The sequence below is a fragment of the Phalacrocorax aristotelis genome, chromosome 17 (genome assembly GCF_949628215.1).
Source record: "Phalacrocorax aristotelis chromosome 17, bGulAri2.1, whole genome shotgun sequence".
Classification (NCBI taxonomy): Eukaryota; Metazoa; Chordata; class Aves; order Suliformes; family Phalacrocoracidae; genus Phalacrocorax; species Phalacrocorax aristotelis.
In genome coordinates this window covers 2,110,402-2,130,816 of record NC_134292.1, presented here as the reverse complement: position 1 = coordinate 2,130,816, position 20,415 = coordinate 2,110,402, and the positions used below count along the sequence as shown (strand labels likewise).

The 20,415-nt window shown below is 43.8% G+C and overlaps 1 protein-coding gene across 3 annotated transcripts in view; it reads right to left on the bottom strand.

The window, feature by feature from the left end:
• The window catches only part of PNPLA7 (patatin like domain 7, lysophospholipase), a 126,910-nt gene that overhangs the window by 37,519 nt on the left and 68,976 nt on the right, over positions 1 to 20,415 (bottom strand). For all 3 annotated transcript variants that reach the window (XM_075112285.1, XM_075112288.1, XM_075112287.1), the window contains exons 23-26: positions 16,840 to 16,903; positions 16,166 to 16,334; positions 14,871 to 15,053; positions 14,162 to 14,280 (exon numbers count right to left, since the gene is read on the bottom strand). In XM_075112285.1, coding sequence (XP_074968386.1) covers positions 14,162 to 14,280; positions 14,871 to 15,053; positions 16,166 to 16,334; positions 16,840 to 16,903 — 535 coding nt within the window. The remainder of the gene's footprint in view (positions 1 to 14,161; positions 14,281 to 14,870; positions 15,054 to 16,165; positions 16,335 to 16,839; positions 16,904 to 20,415) is intronic.

The window sequence follows — 20,415 nt, the reverse complement described above, 5'->3', positions numbered from 1 at the left end:
GTACAGAGTCTATATATTAACAAAAATTCTTTCCCATCGTATATCACTCCCTGGCACAGCCCTGATTAATTAGTGCCCTTTGCAGAGAGAGCGGAAACAGCACCAAACGGTTTGAGGAAGAACTGGAAATAAGAGCCATGGTCCATTGTCACTCCTGCCATTGCCTCACAACCTGATCGGAGCCAGGCGAGTCACAGGCTGCTCTGTGCACCAGCTGCCCCGCAGTGCCACTTACTGCACTACTTACCAAGCTCGTGGTTACAATATGCTTAAAAAGCTTCCAAAAGCAGTGCTGTGCTTCCTAAATTTCAAGTGCCGTCTCTTCTTTGAACTAATGATCGTAAATAAGTAACCAGGAAACAGGGAGGGGAGTTATGGGGTTAAAGATGTGCTTCCTTGAAATGACACGGCACAGTAAGCAGAGAGCACAGACCTTCTGCCAGAAGGTCTTGCAGGAAAATCCCTGCTCCTGAAACAAGCCCTTGCTTTCACCCCCTGGGGAAATGCCACCGGCATGTGACTGAAATGCACGAAGGCCAGAGCACAACTGATAAAAGAAAAATCCTTCTGCAAGACGTGCATGTGTCCGCTCCACACGTGCCTGCCAGGGCTCAGATTAGATATGACTCTCAGGAAGAAGTGAGCAAATGCATCAGGACAGTTCAGATTAAAGTGTCAGCAGGAATACAGGCTGTCCCCTGTGCTCGGGTCAGGGTGCTGAAGAAAATACAATTAATACAAAACCAGAGACTGTGCACCAATATTTTCTCCACAAGCCACGTTTAACGTATCAATAGGACGTTGCTTGTCAGCATTAGGAAGAATAAACATGACACCAGGAGCACAGAGAGGGGACACATTTTTCAGACAGTGACTAACAGAGCAGCAAGGCAAGGCTGCAGCTTGGAGATGCACACACCTCCGAAGTACACTTCAGTTTCAGAAAGGAAGAGAAAATACAGCTCAGGTATTCAGCCTCCCCAGGGCCCACCTCTTCTCTTAATTGACTCATCAGGACGAAGCAGGTCTCTCTGAATGCACTGAAGAGGTGTTCTCTCCTTTCTTTAAAAACAGGATTAAGGTCATGGCTGCTGCAGAGCTCTACTGTGTCTCTATCCAAAGCCTCCTCGGAGCAGGACACATGGCTTGCTGCGCCACCTTCCTGACGTAGCTAAGTGGCAGAGTAGGTACAAAAACAGAGAAGTTGCCAAGGGGACATCACTGAGCTTCACTAGAGCCTAACAAACCAGAACAGAGGCTGAAAACTCCCAAAGAAGCAAAGCTATACAAATAAACCAGCTTTTCCTTCATATAACAGCTTTGATTCCAAGCACATTATGAGCAGTTGTTAGACTACCCAGCTCACAGGGCAAGCGCAGATGAATAGGTATTTACTATATCCATTTTAGAGACGTGCAAAAGTGGTGCATTGGACAACCATCCCCCCAAAGCTGCTTTGAAAGTGCTAAAAATATCAGAAGGTGACTGAGCTTCCAGCCCACAGGAATGGAGAGCACGTCCCGAAACACTGCCAGGTACAACACGCAGGCTCACCTGCACTTCTCAGCCTGGGACCCCAAAAACTGGGGCTGGTCACTGAATTAGTGGGTCTCAGACTAACAAACACAGCTACATGCACTACAGAACTGTTCTCTGAATAACATCTTTTGTGGTGGTGGCGTTGGATACCTTCTCAGCGTTATGCTGGAGGTGCTCATGGTATTGGGGCAGGGGGGAAGATTAGATGTTATTTAATCGAAGGGCAATACAGAGTGATATCTGGAAATGTGAGATAGAGAAGAAGTTTCTTCTTTTATGTAAAAAGAAGCATTTTTTGGTACATTTTGTTGCTAATCCTGACATTGAGTGGCACAGTCACTGACTTTGAAATCAAGCAAGTCTTCTACAAGTTGTATCTGTATTATCTCAGATTTGGCACCTTCAAACAGTTGCAGCTTGAACAATACATACAAACATCACTTTAAGAACTAGTCAGGCTTGTACCTTTCCAATAACACCGTTCCCCAGCTTTCCCAGCCATAAAACTTCCCAGTATCATAAATTTGCCAGAACAATCATAGTGACTGAGCCGTCAGCTCAAAAGGATAACAGAAAGCAGACCGCTGCATTTCTGTTCCTGCTGCACTACCTGCATGCTTACGAGGAAGTTTCCTATTGGGACAACATTAATTAATTAAACCTGATTTCTAAGCTAAATAGAGGGAAATTAATCCTGCATTACCCGGTTCTCGCCCCAGCATCCAGCTACTAACACCCAGGTACCAACAGGATCCTTCCCAGCAGCTGCCCTGAAGAAAGCGTTCTCCCGTCCACTGCCCATTTTTAAAACTGTCCCCAGTTACACACGTATTGGTCCAGAGACCTGAATTCTTCCCGTCTTCCCCTCCATTAGCAACAGCCTCGTTTCATCCTCCCACTGAGCTTTCCCCTCAGATTCCCACCATCTCCTTAACTCGGAGATAAGGAGCCATCTTCCCCTTAGCCTCGCCCTGATGCAGAGGTTGCACGTTAACCCTGTGCACTCAGCGCTATGCAGGCACGTTCGGCAGAAAAAGCAACTCCTATTTATCACAACCCCAGTGAAAATACCTTCCTGCAAGAAAACCCAAATAAAATGTCCTTTTAGCACTGATCTTGTTCCTGCTTTATATACTAACTTTAGAACAAGCTTTAAACAGAGAGATTTGTGTCTGACACACAAGTAAATCAGCAAAACTTGTTCAGCCCTCCCAGGAGGGCTGTCAGGTCTACCCAGTCCTGGGGTGTGAAGGGATACGTGCATAAACCTTTGGAGAGGATAAAAACCACAAAATAAAGCCAGATTAAAAAAAAAAAGTACATCAGAAAACACACTGGGGTTTTTGTTTTCTGATCCCACCTGTCAGCAGCATGCTCCAGCAGGTGCATGCAGGAGGAGAAAGGAGGGAGGAGAGGCTGAATGGCAAACTGCACCCCCCCATCACTCCACTTGGGGATGCCAAACAAAACTCTATCTCTTACTCTGAGCCAAGAAACAATTTAGTTAACTGCAAAGATAGATAATTTCTTTAGAAAACAAATGTATCCTTCTTCCCCCACCCCTTTGAGACTTATTTGTGAAGTCTCAGAAAAACCCATTTTGAGCATGTGCTGGTTTTGGCTGGGGTAGAATTAATTTTCTCCATAGTAGCTGGTATGGGGCTATGGTTTGGATTTGTGCTGGAAACAGTGCTGATAACCCAGGGATGTTTTCATTCCTGCTGAGGAGGGCTTGCACAGAGCCAAGGACTTTTCTGCTCCTCATCCCACCCCACTAGCAATTGGGCTGGGGGGGCACAAGGGCTTGGGAGGGGACACGGCTGGGACAGTGACCCCCTACTGACACAAGGGAGGTCTCACGCCACATGGCATCAGGCTCAGTATGTAAAGACGAGGGAAGAAGGAAGGAAGGCGGGGACATTTGGAGTGATGGCATTTGTCTTCCCAAGTCACCATTGCGCACGATGGAGCCCTGCTGTCCTGGAGATGGCTGAGCACCTGCCTGCCTGTGGGAAGGAGGGAATTAACTCCTTGGTTTGCTTTGCTTGTGTCTGCAGCTTGTGCTTTACCTATTAAACTGTCTCTGTCTCAACCCATGAGTTTCCTCGCTTTTTCCCTTCTGATTCCCTCCCCCATCCCACAGGGGGAGAGCAAGCGAGTGAGCAGCTGTGTGGGGCTGAGCTGCCAGCTGGGGTTAAACCACAGCAAAGCACAATGTCTGGGAGCTGCAGAAATAAGACAAAAACATAGCACTTTAAAGATTTTAGCTGTGATTTTACTTACAACTTCTTCTACCTCCTCTTTCTTAACAGGAAACCTCATTGCCTGGATAATGTTAGACAGAGATTCCTAAAAATCACAGCAATACAAGAGCTTTACCAACTTCCTGAAAGGACGTGGACTCACCAACAGACTTTTTACGACTCTATACGACTCCCCATACGACTGCTATGGGGAAACTATTCCCTCAAATCTGCAGCTCTGTAATACAGCACATGGTTTTTCAGCTGAGAAAAAGAGATGCAAAACCAGTTACAAGAGTTAAACCACAACTCCACCATCTCCTTGTTTAATTTCATCCGTATATCAAAGTACTGCTATGAATAAATGAGTTTGGTGGGTTGAAGACTGCAGATCAGGACAGGACAGTCCAAATAAACCACTTGCAATTAATTTTTATTTTTTTTAAGTCATAACTTTGAAGTAGATGGCTCCCAAGCTCCCGCCGCTTGGAGAATTTAATAGAAGCCATTAAAATCTTCAACCTCCATGGCAAATGGGAGCAAATGAGCAATTACATAGATGCTACAGATGGGAAAAAGAAAAATCAGATCATTAAGCATTACGTGGGTGCCAAGCCATATGAACATGGCTTTTATGTGCACGTGATGACCCAACTATTGCACAACTCACTGAGCAATTAGGAGTCAGATCTGGTAACAGCCACATATCTCTGCCTGTGTTTAAGACAACTACACTTTGAGGCAGAATTTTGAATGGATGCATAAACATGATTAATATGGCTGAGCTCTCGGGCAATACACAAGATGGTCCGTCCCTGAAGAAATCAAAGCAAAGCCTCTTAGGAGCAATTACGCTGCAGTCTATTATCAACCATTTGCAAACAGAAAGTCTGAAGCCTTGAGTATGAGCTCACAGCCACATCTCACGAGGTTTTTTCAACAAAAGCAAATACTCGGAACTCACCGTTTTATTTTTAGGACGTGGGTTTTGTTTGTTCAAACAATATACTCTAGGGCTGACATGGACAAGACTCAAGTTAGGTATCCAAATGTAAGTCATCATCACCCTTTCCAAGGAAGAGCCCACATTCCTTACCTTTCTCCTTCAGCCTCTACAAAACAGCTCCAAAAGTAAAACACCAAGTCAAAGGTGTAATTTTATCTTTAAGCCTACAGAGTTTAGACTCTTCTCTGTAATTGTAGCTCCTGGATACTGCCCTGAATCAGATCTGCTTTTCGAAAGACATAGGGAATCCAGGAGCCTGACTGCGTGGCTGACACTGGAATTCAGATTTCAGTCTGGTTTATCTGCCTGTTGCAATGGATGCTCTACTCATGACAAGAGCAAAAACACTCAGGGCACAGGCCACTTCTCCAAACACCTATATGAATATTTACAAGGTCTGAAAACCCCATATATCAATCTGAGATTCAAAAAGGGATATCATAAAGAAAAATCACAACTCCACTGTGCACTGACATACAGATATCTATCTACATACACAGAAACATATTACAGGTCGTCAAATAGCTTCCCTTCCTCTGAAATGCACCTACCCCAGCAGCAAGGCAACTGTACACAAAGGAGGGTGAAGACCATGGGCTGACGAATGCAAAGGTCAACAGGATTAACCTTGGGGCTGTTGACTTTCTGCCCTTCCAAATGTCAAAAGACAGATCTGGCCTGGTGTACAAAGAGATTACTTTGAAGAAAGGGAACAGGAGGAAGGATATTTCAAGTATTCAGGTTTTTTTTTTCCCCTGACACAAAGCACATTCAGCCTCTTTCCTATTATTTTGATGCTTCCATGCTTCATCAGCTGCTACTGACCACTGACAGACTGCAGACGCTGGACGGTAAGTTTGATTCTTCCGTTTAAAAGAAGGGAAGAAGCATTTTTCAAGTTTCTTTCATATTTCAGTTCTTGAAATATGATTTCATGACACCCTTTACAGCAATATGAGAATGAGGAATGGGATCCTTTTAGTGGTGCATGTTCTTCAAGACCTGCATTGCTATAGAAAAGGAAAGCAGGTTTCTTACACACCATCTCAGTATCTTGAGCAAGCAATCGGAAATGAAACATGGATTTCATGGATGCTGCCTGACAGTATTGGGGAGAAAAAAGAAAAAAACAATAATTGCAAGAAATCCTCACTCTTATCTTGCATAAGTAGAAATTAGGAAATGGTGTGAACTGAGCGTAGAAGGACCCAATCTGTGCCAGACTGGCTCTGTACAGGACTGCCAGACACCAAGCTGGAGACAGGGAGCTCAGCCAAACCAAGCAGAGCCCAGCACCACTGACCTCCGCCTTCCACACCACCACGGCTGCCTTCCTGCCTGAGGACAGTGCTGGACCCACGTTAGCTCTACAAGATCACACATCACCACGTCCAGCCATTAACCTTTCCAGGACACCAAATGCTCACCCCCCACCCCCCCCACTGATCAGGACCTGGCGCACCGTGCAGACTCAGTTTCAGAGGCAGCTACTCAGGAACCTACTGGCTTCCACAAGAGCCCCTCTCCTACAGCACCTCTGCACTGGGGAAGATGACACCTGAGCTGCCGCTGCCCAGAACTGACAAGGGACTACGGGGTTTGCTTGTGTGGGCTCTTTGCTGCCCAGAACAGGCAAAGATACTCTCAAATCTCAACAGCCCCAGCAAAAATGTTGACCATATCTTGACATTGTACCCAGACAACACAAACAGGGTTACCAGCAGCCTGGTTGTTCCTCAGCCACTGCATACCGGAATAAAGAGTTAACTTTATCATAATAATCTGGCTGGATGTCAGGTTTCGAGCAAATTCCCTAGACACATGCAACCCATGAGACAGGAGTATAAATCCATATATATTTAGAGATAATAATATCCTCCTAAAACCCCAAACAACTCCTAGTGGTAATGGTTTATACTTCTCTTCCATGGAAGTGCTTCAGAGCAATTTACAAAGGGTGACCTGCAGAGATGCCAAAGCTGAGATGGCAAACGTCCCGTTTTACAAAAGGAGAACACAAGTGATAAGTGTTTAAGCCATTTACTCAAGCCCACACGACGTCAGGAGCTGAACACCAACAAAGTGAAATCCTGACTGCTCATTCCTCACTTCAGTGATTTAACCCTTAATAGCTGCAGTAACTCACACCACCGCGACCACCTCAGAGAGGCTGTTGTTGCTCTTTCAGAACCATCCTAGCCATGGTCAGAATGAAGAGCAAAGGTTTTAGTAAAAATGTTGTTTCACAATTTGCTTCAGAACAAGTGTTCTATCAGACTATGGTTTTTGGATACTTCAAAGAATCAGAATCTAATTTTTACATATATTTCAAGTTGCCAGACCTCTGTTTGCTGTGAATTTTAAGCACTGTGAGACAGAGATAGCAAATGAAAGGGATAGCTGCACCCCACTATAAACCACTGAGAGCAACCTTACACTTCACCGTCAATAACCTATTTGCAAAATGCAGTGCAGTCCTGAAGCTCACTGCATGATCTGAGAATTATTTCAAAGCCAAGTGCATTTCTGTTAAGTTGACAAATAAGGACACCCGCAGTATGGCAGAAGCAGTTGGCAAACTCGATTTTTTACAGTAGGTCCTCTGAGAGAGGACTTGAAAGCAAAGACTGGGAAAGGAACAAAAGCACAGATGTAAAGAAAACAAGCGGGAACGAGAGTGGAATGAAAAGGGTGCAAAGAAACGGGGTCACCTTAGGGCACTGATGTGTCAGGAAGGGAAAATGGAGATTTACAGACCAAAGACACATGGCCAAGTGGAAAATGAAGAAGGGTCAATAGATTACATATGATCTAGACAGGAATGGAAGAATGAAGAAGACATTATTGAGCAAGTTCTCCAGCTGAGCAGTATTGCTATTCTCCAGCACAAGGAACTGGTGGCACACCTGGGCTCCACAGACCCCTATCCCTCGTACCGCGGGGTGCCCCTCATTACACTCAGTCTATGCAAAGTTTTGAACGCAGAAAAGGAGCTGAAAAACATTTTCTGTGTTCCAGCTTATGTGGGAACAAGAGTCCAGGAAATTCCCACAGGATTTTCCTTCATCCCTTCCGTAATCCCTGTATTGAGTATGGTTAGGATCCCATAGGGAAAAAAACCACTGCTCTATGTTCTTTATGACAGTATTTTCAGTGCACACCTCTGGAGGCAGCTTCTGAATTCAGACACCAAATTCCTGGCCCCCCCCCCCCCCCCATCTTGCAACACATCATCTGGGTGCTTGTGGTTAAATTTAATGGATTAAAAAAGCAATTCTCTCCATGCTTCTAGTTACTACCCTGTATTTGAGGCACAGTAATTGATCTTACGAGCCCACCACCTCCATTTCAAGTGCAGCATCTCTGCAGTGGGAGTTGTAAGACAACGTCCACACACACTTCTCCCACTGATAGGAGTAAAAAGCCTCGGATCGTCAGTTATCCATGTTAGCCGAAGAGTAAGAATTAATCTTCCTTAACTGCTGGAACTGAATCTGAAGCACCTGCACCATAAAATATCATGCAGTCTCCCCAGGAGATTCTGTTACTGCCCAAGGCTGAACATCGGGGTTTCATAACCATGACACTGCTATCACCTCGCTGCAGGAAAGGAAGCTACGGCACGGGAAATTCGTTGTCTGTGTCCTGTGGGCGCACCGTCCATCCTGACGACAGTACCTTGTCACTGGAACACCGTTTCCACCTCAAATTCCATCTTTTTGTTCCTCAGATCTTTCATCACGCATTGTAGGCTGGGGTATGAGATGTCAGCTCCATCACTGCACCATCAGCCAGCCTGTTCCACCTCATGGTGTGCAAACCTTGGTCCTGACCTAGGAGCCTTCACTTTTACTATCCCTAGAAGACTAACTAAGCTTAGACATTTTCTGTGCAGTCTTCCCTATTTTCAGGGAACAGACATGCTTCTCTGTGCTTTTGTGGACCATGGAGCAAAAGATGACAGTCCAAAGAGCTCTCAGTCACAGAGAACTTTCACAGCTACGGCTCCTAGTGCTCCTCTCCATGGCAGCAGCGCTGGAAACCAGACCTTCCCGTGTTGCTGCTTGACTTTGGTCTTTGGTAGACCTAACAGCCCCAAATATAGAAGAGGTTTTATTTCTAACATCCCTTCGTTCCCGCACATTGCCCCAGTAAGTCCAACTGTTGTGTTACCATGTTATGCTGCTGAGTATTTGCACGCTCACTAATTTTGGCAGCTTGTCAACTTTTCCTTAACCAATTCAAGCAAGGGAAAGAAAACAGTGATTTCGTAGATTCTCTCAGAAAAAGCTGAGGAGAATTTCACTGGAGGTGAAAGCAGAATTTCTGTTGCCTGCAGTATGTCTTCTTGCCGAACACTGAAGACCTGCATCATGCAATGAGAAGTTTCTCACAGTTAACATAGCAAAATCCAATTAAGTAGGAAGCATCAGGGAACTAAATAACAAAGCAGGTGTTTTGGTAACCACAAAATACCTACTGTCCTCAGTTATCATGAGAAAAAGAATTAAGACTCAGCCTGCCCTCACCCGGGATGAGACCACAAGGTTTTTGTACATTTTAAGGCTTCTCTCCAAGTTAAAATAACAAACTAGACAGAAAAACAAACCAATCCCCAAAACATAGTAGTCTCTTCATTAATCATTTCTGACTCATCACATAGGCATGCTTCAAATTCAGCCTCTGCACTTAATGCCAACTCTGATACCACTTAATTGCTGAGACTGGAATTCAAGCACTGTGTTACAGTCCATGGAACATTAGCAACACATCCCTTCGTCTGCTAACGGCAGTCGGGCGCTCCCCAGATGGCTCTCTGCTCCAGAGGACAGCAATGTGCAAAGACCCTATAGCAGGAACACAGTATCTTAGAGCATATACTCACCTTCAAGCATTTTACACGAATAGGCAGGTCACCAATATCCAAATTCCTTTTTAAACAAGATGGAGCAGGGGAAACATGACAGGGTTTGTTCATATGCCAGAGCTCCTCACCTCCTAGCAAAACTGGCACACTAAAAGCATGCATCAACATTCAAAAAAGGAATATGATCTTCTGAAGTTCTCAGAATTACTACTTCAAGTTTTTCCTTACATTATGTTGGCAGCTTTTCATCAATCCTGCTCTGACATGATGGCTCAGAAACACGAAGGGGCACAGTGACATCTGGGAAACCTCTCAACGTGCTGCCAACATTGGACCCAGACTTCAAATAAAAGTTCCTTGTACCTGCACTGGGAGATGCACACATGCATCCACACAACCCAGGGTGGCCGTGGGCATGTCCTACCTTGTCCTGCCTGACCCATGTGTATAGGACAATCTGACCTGTACATGCCTTGGTTTCTTCCAGCCTCAGAATGCAGTTTCGCCCAACCTGACTATGCTAGGGATTACTCATAAACTCTAAGTCTTTGTCCCAGTGCAGACTACGAACAAACAAATTCCCTCTTTGTGCCTTCTAGATGAAAAGCAGTGCTAAGGGGTCGGTGTCTGGTGGCGGAGAAGGTAAACAAGACAGATAAGCAGGTTTTTACTCAGACTTGCCTGAATGGACTGGAGCTGCAGCCAAACGTAATGGATGCAGCAACAGTAAAGCCTCCTTGTTTTACTCTTCTTGCAATCAGTGGTCTTGGAGTCAAACACTGAGAGTACAGAAGGCAAACGTGATCTCCTGAGAGCAGAATACTCATGAGATCTGCCTCTTGCACTCTTCTAGTCTTTTCTTCACTGAGTAAAGCCATCAAACGAGAAGATAAAGCCAGGTCTCTGTGCTCAGCACAGCAGCCAAAAAGTGACTGGGGGTAGGTGGACCTGCACATTTGGCCTTCTCTAAAAGCACGGAGTGTGAGCACATGGCACAGGCTTCAGGAGCACAGACAGACAGACAAGGAAACAAGTGGGTTCATCAGACACAAATACCTCCATAACAAGAAAGGCAGAACTTGCTTCTCCTATGCTGCTCCTTCTATCTGCCCCTTTCAGGGGGCCAAAGCTGAAAATAAAGAGGGAAAGGCAGAGAGAACAATTTGATGAAACAGGCCAACTGCCTGAAATGAAAAGGTGTGAGTCTGAGTCAAACCCTTAGAGTCAGCAAGAAAGCGCTGTGGAAAAAAACTACTTGACATATCAAGAGCTGAGGTGAAATAATAAATTAGAGGAGAGAAAGAAATGGAAAAAGGAGAAAAGATGCCCTGATGAGATATCTACAAATATCCTTCATCAGCAGCTCCTCGGGGAAGACTTAAATGCTCTGCCTGAAGGAAAGGGCAGGGGAGAGAAGGGAAAGGCACAACGTGCTGCAAAGCCCCGTCCACCCGTGCATCACGTAGCACGGACGGGCAGGACGTGCAGGCTCCACAAGTGCCAGCTGGTAAAGGTCTCTGGCACCATGTGTGTTCATTCCCAGAATGAACATGCGGCTGATTATTATGCCTTATTTTAGATAGCACATCTGAAAAAGGCAAGTAACTTCTTTTAACAATAGCTCTTCCCTTCTCAGCAAGCATATATCTTATGCACATCATGCATCTGTACCGTGTGCGTTACTGCAAATACAGCTTCTCATCAAAATAACCAAACCAGAACAGGGCTCACGTTTTGTGTTTTCCCATTACGCCTATGTGGAATAGGCACGTTGGACCAAATTCACTCCTAGAATAAGGACAATCAGTAACAATGCTTGTCATCACAATTTTGCTTTAGTCAGTCTTCTGAAACAGTACAACCCTTTTTTTTTCCTAAAGCCCTAGGGATTCCCAGATACTTCTGTATTAATTATTTATTCCCCATATATTTCAGTTTTCAAACAGCTTTGCTAAGACAACTATAGAAAATCAAGGAAAGGGTGGGCTGTATGTGGGATGGCTAAAGGTCATGAGAATGATTTATAGGAGGGTTTATGCCTTTGTTGCAGGCTTTGATGTGTCATTTTTCTTGCAACTACATTTCAAAGGTATTATTTTTCTAAAGGCAAGTCCCCTTCCCTCAAGCTCCACTGTTTCTAACTGAAATTAAGTTAGCACTTTGCAAAAGCAAAACACTGTAATTTTAGAACTGTATCACTTTGATTTGTTTTATTTTTATACTCACAAGAGAAAGAAAACCTTTAGCTCCTATGTGCCTTTTGTCATGACAAACCACAAAGATAATTACTAGGAAGCTACTCTGGCAAAACCTCTCAAACTGGCTGTCACTGGGAAGCCAGACAAACACTCCCAAAATAACAACTAAATAATTGATATTACTGGAGTCACAGAACACAATACCTTTAACAGAAATAACCACTATTAGCTCTGTCTGTTTTTTGCGACCAGTATGATTCATGCTTCTTGAACAAGGTAGGAGGTTACTTTGTGGAGTGTATTATCCCAAGGCTACACTAACTATCAAGATTCTGTGCAGCGACCCATCAAGATGTTTTTAGCTAGAATGGGCTTTAATTACAGGATGATTTTAAGAACCTAGCGCATAATCCCTTGAAGTTCCCTTGTTAGTAGACATAGGGACGTAAGAACTTGGACCTGTGAACCTTCCAAAGGCAGATTTTTACAGAGCTCAGGGTAATTTCATGCACTTCCCCAGAGTCTTAATTATATTCTTACTTTGAAAACAATTTTTTTTTTAAATCCCAATCTTTCGCCTAACCACAATTGAGGTGACAATTCAGTTACAGAAATCGGGTACAAGTACCTTTCCAGTGGAAGCACAATGCTGACACCATCCACGTGCCAGCCTGAACCCCCAGAAAAAGCATTTCAGACCATGACAAATAGGATTTCAGAGAAAGAAGAAATTATCATATTTATCCATTCTGCCATTTAATCCTCTTGAAGTCCTCCATATTGCATGGATGCAGAAATGAGCAAATTAATGGCTAATGGGACATGGTCACATTGCTGAATGGGTGGTGTGCATCCAGAAATCCCAAAGCCAACGCAGTAGCAGTGCAGCAGCTCAGATTTGCGGAGGAGGACAACACAGGACCACACAGGCTCAATAATCCTGCTCTTTCTTACCTCTGCTCTTGAAAACCAGCAGGTGGTCGCTTGCAAATTAAGTAGTAGAACAAAAAAATAAATAGCTTGGCAAAAACTACAGCAGTGTTTACAGAAGGAAGAAAGGAAGGGAATGAGCAAAATGTGCTGCCAGAAATACAGAAGTGCACATATTTTAGCATGACACAGGCTTCAGTAGAGACAGAGATATCAGATAGCTTGTAACAAAACAACAAAAAACACCCCAAAAACAGCAAACATGAGTGCTTTGCATCAGTTGGTTCGAAGCCTCCTGAGATACCCAGGTTAAGTAGAAGCTCCCCTCCTGTTTTACTTTGTGTCTCCACAGGATAGCACTCATCTCAGAAATTAAATACTGAAATCATCTTAGGTGAGGAAACTGTGAAAGCAAGCAGGATAAAGGCATCTTTGCAGACACTCAAAGAAACAGCCAAAGCAGTGGCTGCCTCACCATCAAGTGACTAATCAGAACAAGCTGTCACAAAGGAGCTCTAACCTTTACCATAGCGAATACTCCGCCCAAAGCACGCACTGGCCCAAAGACAAAAACGTGATATTTCCATGGATTTAAATAGACAGAATACGTGCAATTTTTTTTTTTTTTTTTTGAGAGCAGTATTTCAAAATGCTGGTTTAAAGAAGGCCTTCAAGGACTTGGTGATGAAGACAACAAAGACAGCACTCTCTTGAGACAAAGGGCTGGTAAATTCTATGTCTCAACATAAAACTCCCAAAGTAAAAATGGATTCCAAAGAAAAACGTCAGTAGTAATGTATTTCCAAAGCTCACCAGGAATTCAGATGGAATTCTAACAAGAGTTCTCAGCAAACACCTTGTCCTTGTGTCTTTGTAAATACAATCTTTCCATAAAGTAAGGCTGTCAGAAGCGTATAGGTACCTATGGTGTCGGGTGAATATAAAGAAGAGGACACTTGCCCATTAGAGGACATAATTCCTCTTGCTGCTCAAAATTTGAACAGCTTTGGGGGCCTTTGAAATACTGTGGGCCGTTTTCTAATACAAGAATCCATATGAGAAAAAAATCCATAGTGTAGCCCAACAAAAGAAAGAAGAGTCATATTTAGTGCCCCGGTCATCTCCTGGTATTAAGCCCAACTTATGAGAGAGCTCAAGAGGTCACAAACACTCACGTTCCTTCTGCAGAAATCCAAGCACAAATCCACACAGCAGGCTACGGCTGTGTAACAAAAGCTACTCCTCAACGTCCTCCCCAAATACTGCTGACAGAACAGCGCTGATTTTACAGGATGCCTGTTACCCTGAAGAACCTGTCGCAGCCCAGGGACAGTGGTCTGGTGGCAAGGCACCAGCATGCCCAGGATGAGCCACCTACCTTGCTCCTCCACCCCCAAGCACCAGCGCAATGGCGTTTCCAGTCAGAACACGAGCCAGGCGAGAAAAGTCAGAGTGACGGTCCGGTGGTTTCTGGAATACACGTTCATACATCTCTATCTGCAGAAGAGAGGCAGAAGATGGTCATTCTAAAGGCAGGGTAAAGTCTACTCTACCAGACAACAACATGCTGTTAAAGTGGATAGCTGTTCTTCAAACGAGAAGAGGGTTAATGGACTATCCAAACAGTTCTAGTGATCATATGGATCCCTCATACTTTCATAGCAGCTGGAGGAATTTCATCAGAGCTCAGTATTTTCTTTGTAGCTATTTCTTTTTCTTGACAAGGATTTGAAGTTCCTGGGAAGCATCCCAAGTCTGCCTCTGCTTTACCTTTAGCGTGATTTTCACAAGCCCGGGGATCCTCCCAATTAAAAGGGCTCTACCGCCTATACACACCTATCAATATGGCCTTGGGATAGTATTTACTGCCTTCAGCCAAGTACGCATCCGTAAGGAAGATATGAGCCCCTTAGCCCTACATTTCCTATAGTAAACTGAGGCCAAACAGATTCAAGAGAATTATTACCTGCGTTCAGCTGCACATCAGAATAGCACGTAACAATATTACATCAGATTGCCTTTGATACACGGATTACAAGTAAGGTACTACAGCTAAGGGACCAGCCAACAAAGCAGGACTCTCTTACCAGCTTGGGCAGGCTTCTTTTGGAAAAGACTCTGCGTGGACAGTGGAGATGAAGATGAGCAGAACACCAGCTCCGCATGTTGAGCCATTCCACAGTTCGGGAAGGAAGAGGCCCATCCTCCTTATGGAGCAGGATGAGTTGCTTCTGGGCTCGGACTGCAGTGTTCTCCAGCATCCTCTCCAGCTACAGCACATTATAGACACCAGAGGGATTTATTGTTCCACTATCAGTTTAACAGAATAATGTATTGTGAAATACACGCACATATATATATACATCCAACTCCTGTTCCTATCTGAATATGCAGACAACTATGCATACTAAGAACCCTCAAACAAGACTGATTTAGACAACTATGCTGTCAGCTGTGGGCTTCCATGGCATACAGAATCAGACAAGGATTTAAACCTGACTACTTAAAAATGAATGTTTTTTAGCTAAACACAGACCATTAAATGCACAGCACAGACACACGCTGTTCATGCAAAATGAGATTGCTTCCCAAGTCATATTTAAGCCTACAAATGTTCAACTTGTTTTGTTCTTTCACTTCCAATCAGATCTTTTTACTCCTTGCATTCCTTACTTTTTTTTTTTTGTTTTAGGCAACTGATGGTGACTTGCTTTTACTGTGCTTCCTGCCTCCCACGTACAGTCATGAAGAACCAACACAAAGTGACACACAAGAATGCTGCAGATGGTACCATCCCAGGCTCTCTGGGGGTCAGACTTAGCACTTCACAATCCTAAAAAACCCACTTGTGACCTCATTTTTAAATTTCTTGCAGAATTTATGTGCCTAAGCAAACAACTTTGGTAATAAAATATCAAAAATAAAAATAGATAGCAAGGGAAATACATCTTACAACCTGTAAAACTGTACAAAAGACAGCTTACAATCTGTAATAAAGTATATTAAATTATTCATACAATACAATTCACATCTACTTTTTCCTAGGCACACACCACAAATTCCATCCAGGCAGAACAGAATTTCTCTCTCTATCTGGATATCCTCCAACAAAATTCTGGACAGAAACACATAGTTTCAAAGCTATTTGACTTTTGATTTACCACTGGCCAAAATGATTCTTTAGAGGAAAAGAACTTAGCTGGAAATACTTCTACATAAAACTTGCCATTTCAGAGGATCTTCATTAATACACATTTCTCAGGAATCTATCATTATTTGTGCTTCACTGGGTATTAAACCCAGGAAAATTCATGACTATGAAACAACCTCCTTTGATCTGGACTGTTAACGCTGCAAATATGGGAAGGAGCTATTTCCACACCTCTCCAACAGTAGGTTCCTGGTCTCCCAGTCCGACAATTAAGATGCAGTCAGCCTGCCGGATGCAGCGCTGAGTCCAGGGAGTAAGGGTGCTGTCTGCCTGGTAGAGCACAATACGGTGAATATCCTCCTGCTGTCCCAGCCAGCTAGTTAGCCGGTATTCATGGATACTGGGGACAAAAAAGAAAAAAAAACCCAGTTAAAATGGGTTTTATATCACAGAGTAGAGAAAAATCTTATATGTCAAGCACAAGCTCTGGAGGGCATTGGAGACCTGCATCTCTTGCTCATCCAGTCTAAGAATGCTATCTGCCCACATTTCAAGGCTCATGCTTTCTCAATTTCCCCATTATTTATACCGTTAGATATATACACAGAGCAAAGAGGGTGCAGTGATACCTAACTCCAACAAGACTTCCATGGTGTCCGTAAGAATGAGTAAATAATCCCCACTCGGAGCAATACAGCTTTTCCAATTTCACAAGCGAGAAAGTAACTATGGAAAAAAACCACCCATATTTGAACCAAATACTCTTGAAACATTGTTGTCTTAAACAACTTAATGAGAAAGCACAATATATGCTAGAACATAGGATTTCATTCCCAAACACTGTATGTTTTTAAGACCAGTATAGTATCTTTCTGCATTTTTTCATAAGTAATGAGGGCAGGTACCTATCCAGTGCAGCAGAACCAAGTCGCTGTTTGATGTTATCACTGGTGAGCAGCAAAGCAGGACCTAGAAGAACAAAAAGTTTCATATGTGAACACCTGCCATTCAGCTCCTGACAAACTGTATTGAGAAAATGTAGCTATAATAAAGGCAGTTCTGTGAATTTGCTTTGATGGTCATGATGGATCAGAGTTGTCGTAGAAGAAAGGGCTGGCGCAAAGTCTTCACAACAATTTTCACACTTCTCTCACATCTTCCCATTCTCCATATTCCCAGAGCTCTGTTACTGCATTAGTCCCAACCTACAAGCTCTCTGACCACATTCTTCAGTGTCACGTAGGACAACAGTTTCTACTGCAGCTGCGTTTTCACAAACACAGCATTCGGAGTATCACGTACCTTTTCCAACCACAGAGAGCCCAGGAATCTGGTTCCAAAGGAAAAAGCTACTCCACTGACCTACTGAAATACATAATTTGTTCAACCTGCACTGAACCAACTCCCCAGACGAACCCTAAAGCTCTTTATTGTAGCACTACTTCTTATTCAGCATGCCGCAGGAACCTTCCACTACCAACCCCAAGGAGAAGGAGACCCAGATCTGTGGAGCACAGTCCGATTCACACTACTTCCCCTACAGGGATAGGCCTGTGCACGCATCTGACAACTACATTATATCTCAGATTAGTTTTGGTGCACATAAAGTTTCTTGCAGGCACTTTAGTTTCTTTTTCTTATTAGCAATTCTATTTCGTCAGCAGCAACACATGCCATATGTGGTGGAGGTTGCAGAATAACCACAGATAAATACAAAAAAGCAAAGGAAAGAAAACTTAAGGGATTAACCTCACACCTAAAGAAAAGATCATCTGTCTCCCATCAAGAGAGAAATTCACATTTACAGAACATGAAAGAGTAGTCGCTTTGTATTAATGTTTTCATAATGTAAACCTTCATTTTTTTCATTAATAAAAGAACTGAAATTCATGCACAAAATAACAAAACAATTACGAGAGGTCTCTTAAGGCATTAATAAAGCAGCATGCCTTAATGTGTTCAGTAAAAATCAAGGAACCGTGAATGAACAACATGGTAAAAAGTCGCAGTTTCACACTTACACGCTCAAAAAGCAAAACCCACAAGTACGGTATCTGGAGCTGGCCATCCCGACCTTCAGGGCCAACTCATTTCCCCCACAATGCTCGATTCCTCCTGCGAAGATTTCACTCTAACGCATTGTATTGTTACGCTTGGAAAAAACCCTCAGAAGTACGCTTTTTTCATCTTGTATTTTCAAACAACCAGATAATGTTTTTGCATTAATTTAATCTTTTTTACACTGATGATGGAGGAAGAGCAAACAAAAATGGACAAAAATACCCTGTAAGTGGAGACCAGAAGATAAAAAGTGAAAGCTGGTAGGAAAGCACAGAGAGGAGAATGAGCTGAGAGTAGAATTTAATTTCCTCATCCTCCAGTGAGCTGGTTCCTACAAAAGCAACAAGTCCAAAGTTGAGGGAATCAGTTCATAAGAATTTCAAGACCTGAACCGGTTTAACCTGCCCTTCACTCCTGCTTCTGTGCTGCTCCTCCATCTGTGCTCCTTGAACCGACTGTCTGCGGGGAACAGACCCAATGCTTGTGAGGGGTTTTACCACTTAATTTTTAACACCGGTAGATTCATTGATCTGGTTCACCACTCGGCCTCACAGACAGTTGGGCTAGCACAGTGGGATTAAGAGAGGTCTCCCAGAAGAAACACTCATGACATTAAATGCTATGAAGACAGCAAGGGAGAGAGGGCAAGTAAAGTTTGGAAAAGCATCCAACAGCAAAGTTATCATTTGTGTTCATTAATGTGTCAAAGTTCTCAGCAAAATAGAAGTGATATGTAGACCAAATATCTTCCAGGATATGTGACTTTATGACTGTGGTGGAAGTTTAGTAGGCAAAGACAAACAGCCAGGAATGTAAAATGAGCTAAGAAATACAATAAAAATGTCAAGTAAGAGAGACTAACAACAGGAGGGAACAGCACGCTCCAGCTCTGCATTTGCCTGTTGCCTCCCTGCGCCCAGTCACTGAGATCCAAGAACATCAGCAAAGGAGCCTGGAGCGCGCCGTACTCATCTGAGGCGCTGGGAGCACGTGCCCTTAGGGGCAACCATCAAGCCCAGCGACCCAGACAGCCAGAACATCTTTTATACAAGGCCAGAGGCAGACTTTGTAGAGCTGGAGTGCAGCTTCACGTTAACCAAGGTGATGGCTACTTCACCCACAGACACCTTGAATGGGACAACACATCCCCATCAAGCATCAAAAGAGCCTTGGAGAGGCCTATGACTTCAGAAATCATGTCCACACACCTCACTTTGGTATTTGGAAAAGAAGCAGTCCACAGTATATGACACAAACACGTGTGTACAGACAGACAGACAGCTGTGCTGGCTCAGGAGGAGTTTGCCCGGCAGCGCAGGATGAAGGCACTCATCCCCAGCACAGAACATGGTGATGCTTCCAACCAAACCGACTCTGTTTTCCTCCAGAAATAACAACCATCTGCTCTACACTTCCAATTTCTAGCAAGCTCCCAATTAATCAACCATTAAATAACCCTCCATTAATGTGATCAAGAACACCAACATATGTGTCCTCAACTGCACAAAACAGAGTGACCAAAAGTGTTATTTAAACTAAACTGCTGAGAGCAATGAAATAATAAAAATCATTCTCAAGCAGATACCCCTCAAACAGCCACAGCAGCAGGCAGCAACGTCCGAGACGATGTTAGTGCATCCTCAGCATGCATTATCATGGTTACACACCATCATCTAGCGACGCTCTCTCCACACCTGACATCAGCCTCACAAGCCATCTACAGCTGCGGCTGGCATCATGAAAACATCCCTCCACCCTCCAGCAGCCGCCCGCACACTTCAGGGACTGCTCTCCTTTGGCAGGATTAGACACAGGCTGAATAACTCAAAGTTAAGAACATGGGAGAGGTGATATGAGGTAACATTAAATATTTATCTAAGCCTAATAGCATCTCTCTGACTGCGACCAGCAGCAGATTGCTGGGGAAGAGTATTACAGCAAGGAAAACTTAATGACATTTCTCCAAGCCTCCAGCAATTTGCAGTTCATGGATTTCTCAAGCCAGAGGTGGTGACTTCTGATAGCCCCTGGGGGACTTTTCTTTCAGTGAACTCACTGGGATTCTAAATCACAACTTAAGTGCTTTAGGTGAGAAAACACGGCATGGCAGCAGTCTTACCCCCAGGCACAGATGATCATGATTCATGGGGAAACCTCATGGAGCATCTAAATTGGTACTCCCAGAGTCGTCTGTTTTCCAGTACAAAACTACAAACCCATGAAAGAGAAGTGAGGAAAAAAAAATGCTTGCAAATATCAAGAGTCTAGTTCATTTTATCTTTTAAGAATATAAGGCACTCAAGAAAAGGTTGAGACAGCAAGGCTTCAACACAGCTTCCAAGCTCAAATCCTGCCCAGTAAAGAGACATATCTCTTCCTTTCTTTCCAAAGATGAGCATTGTACTCACTTTTGTAATTTT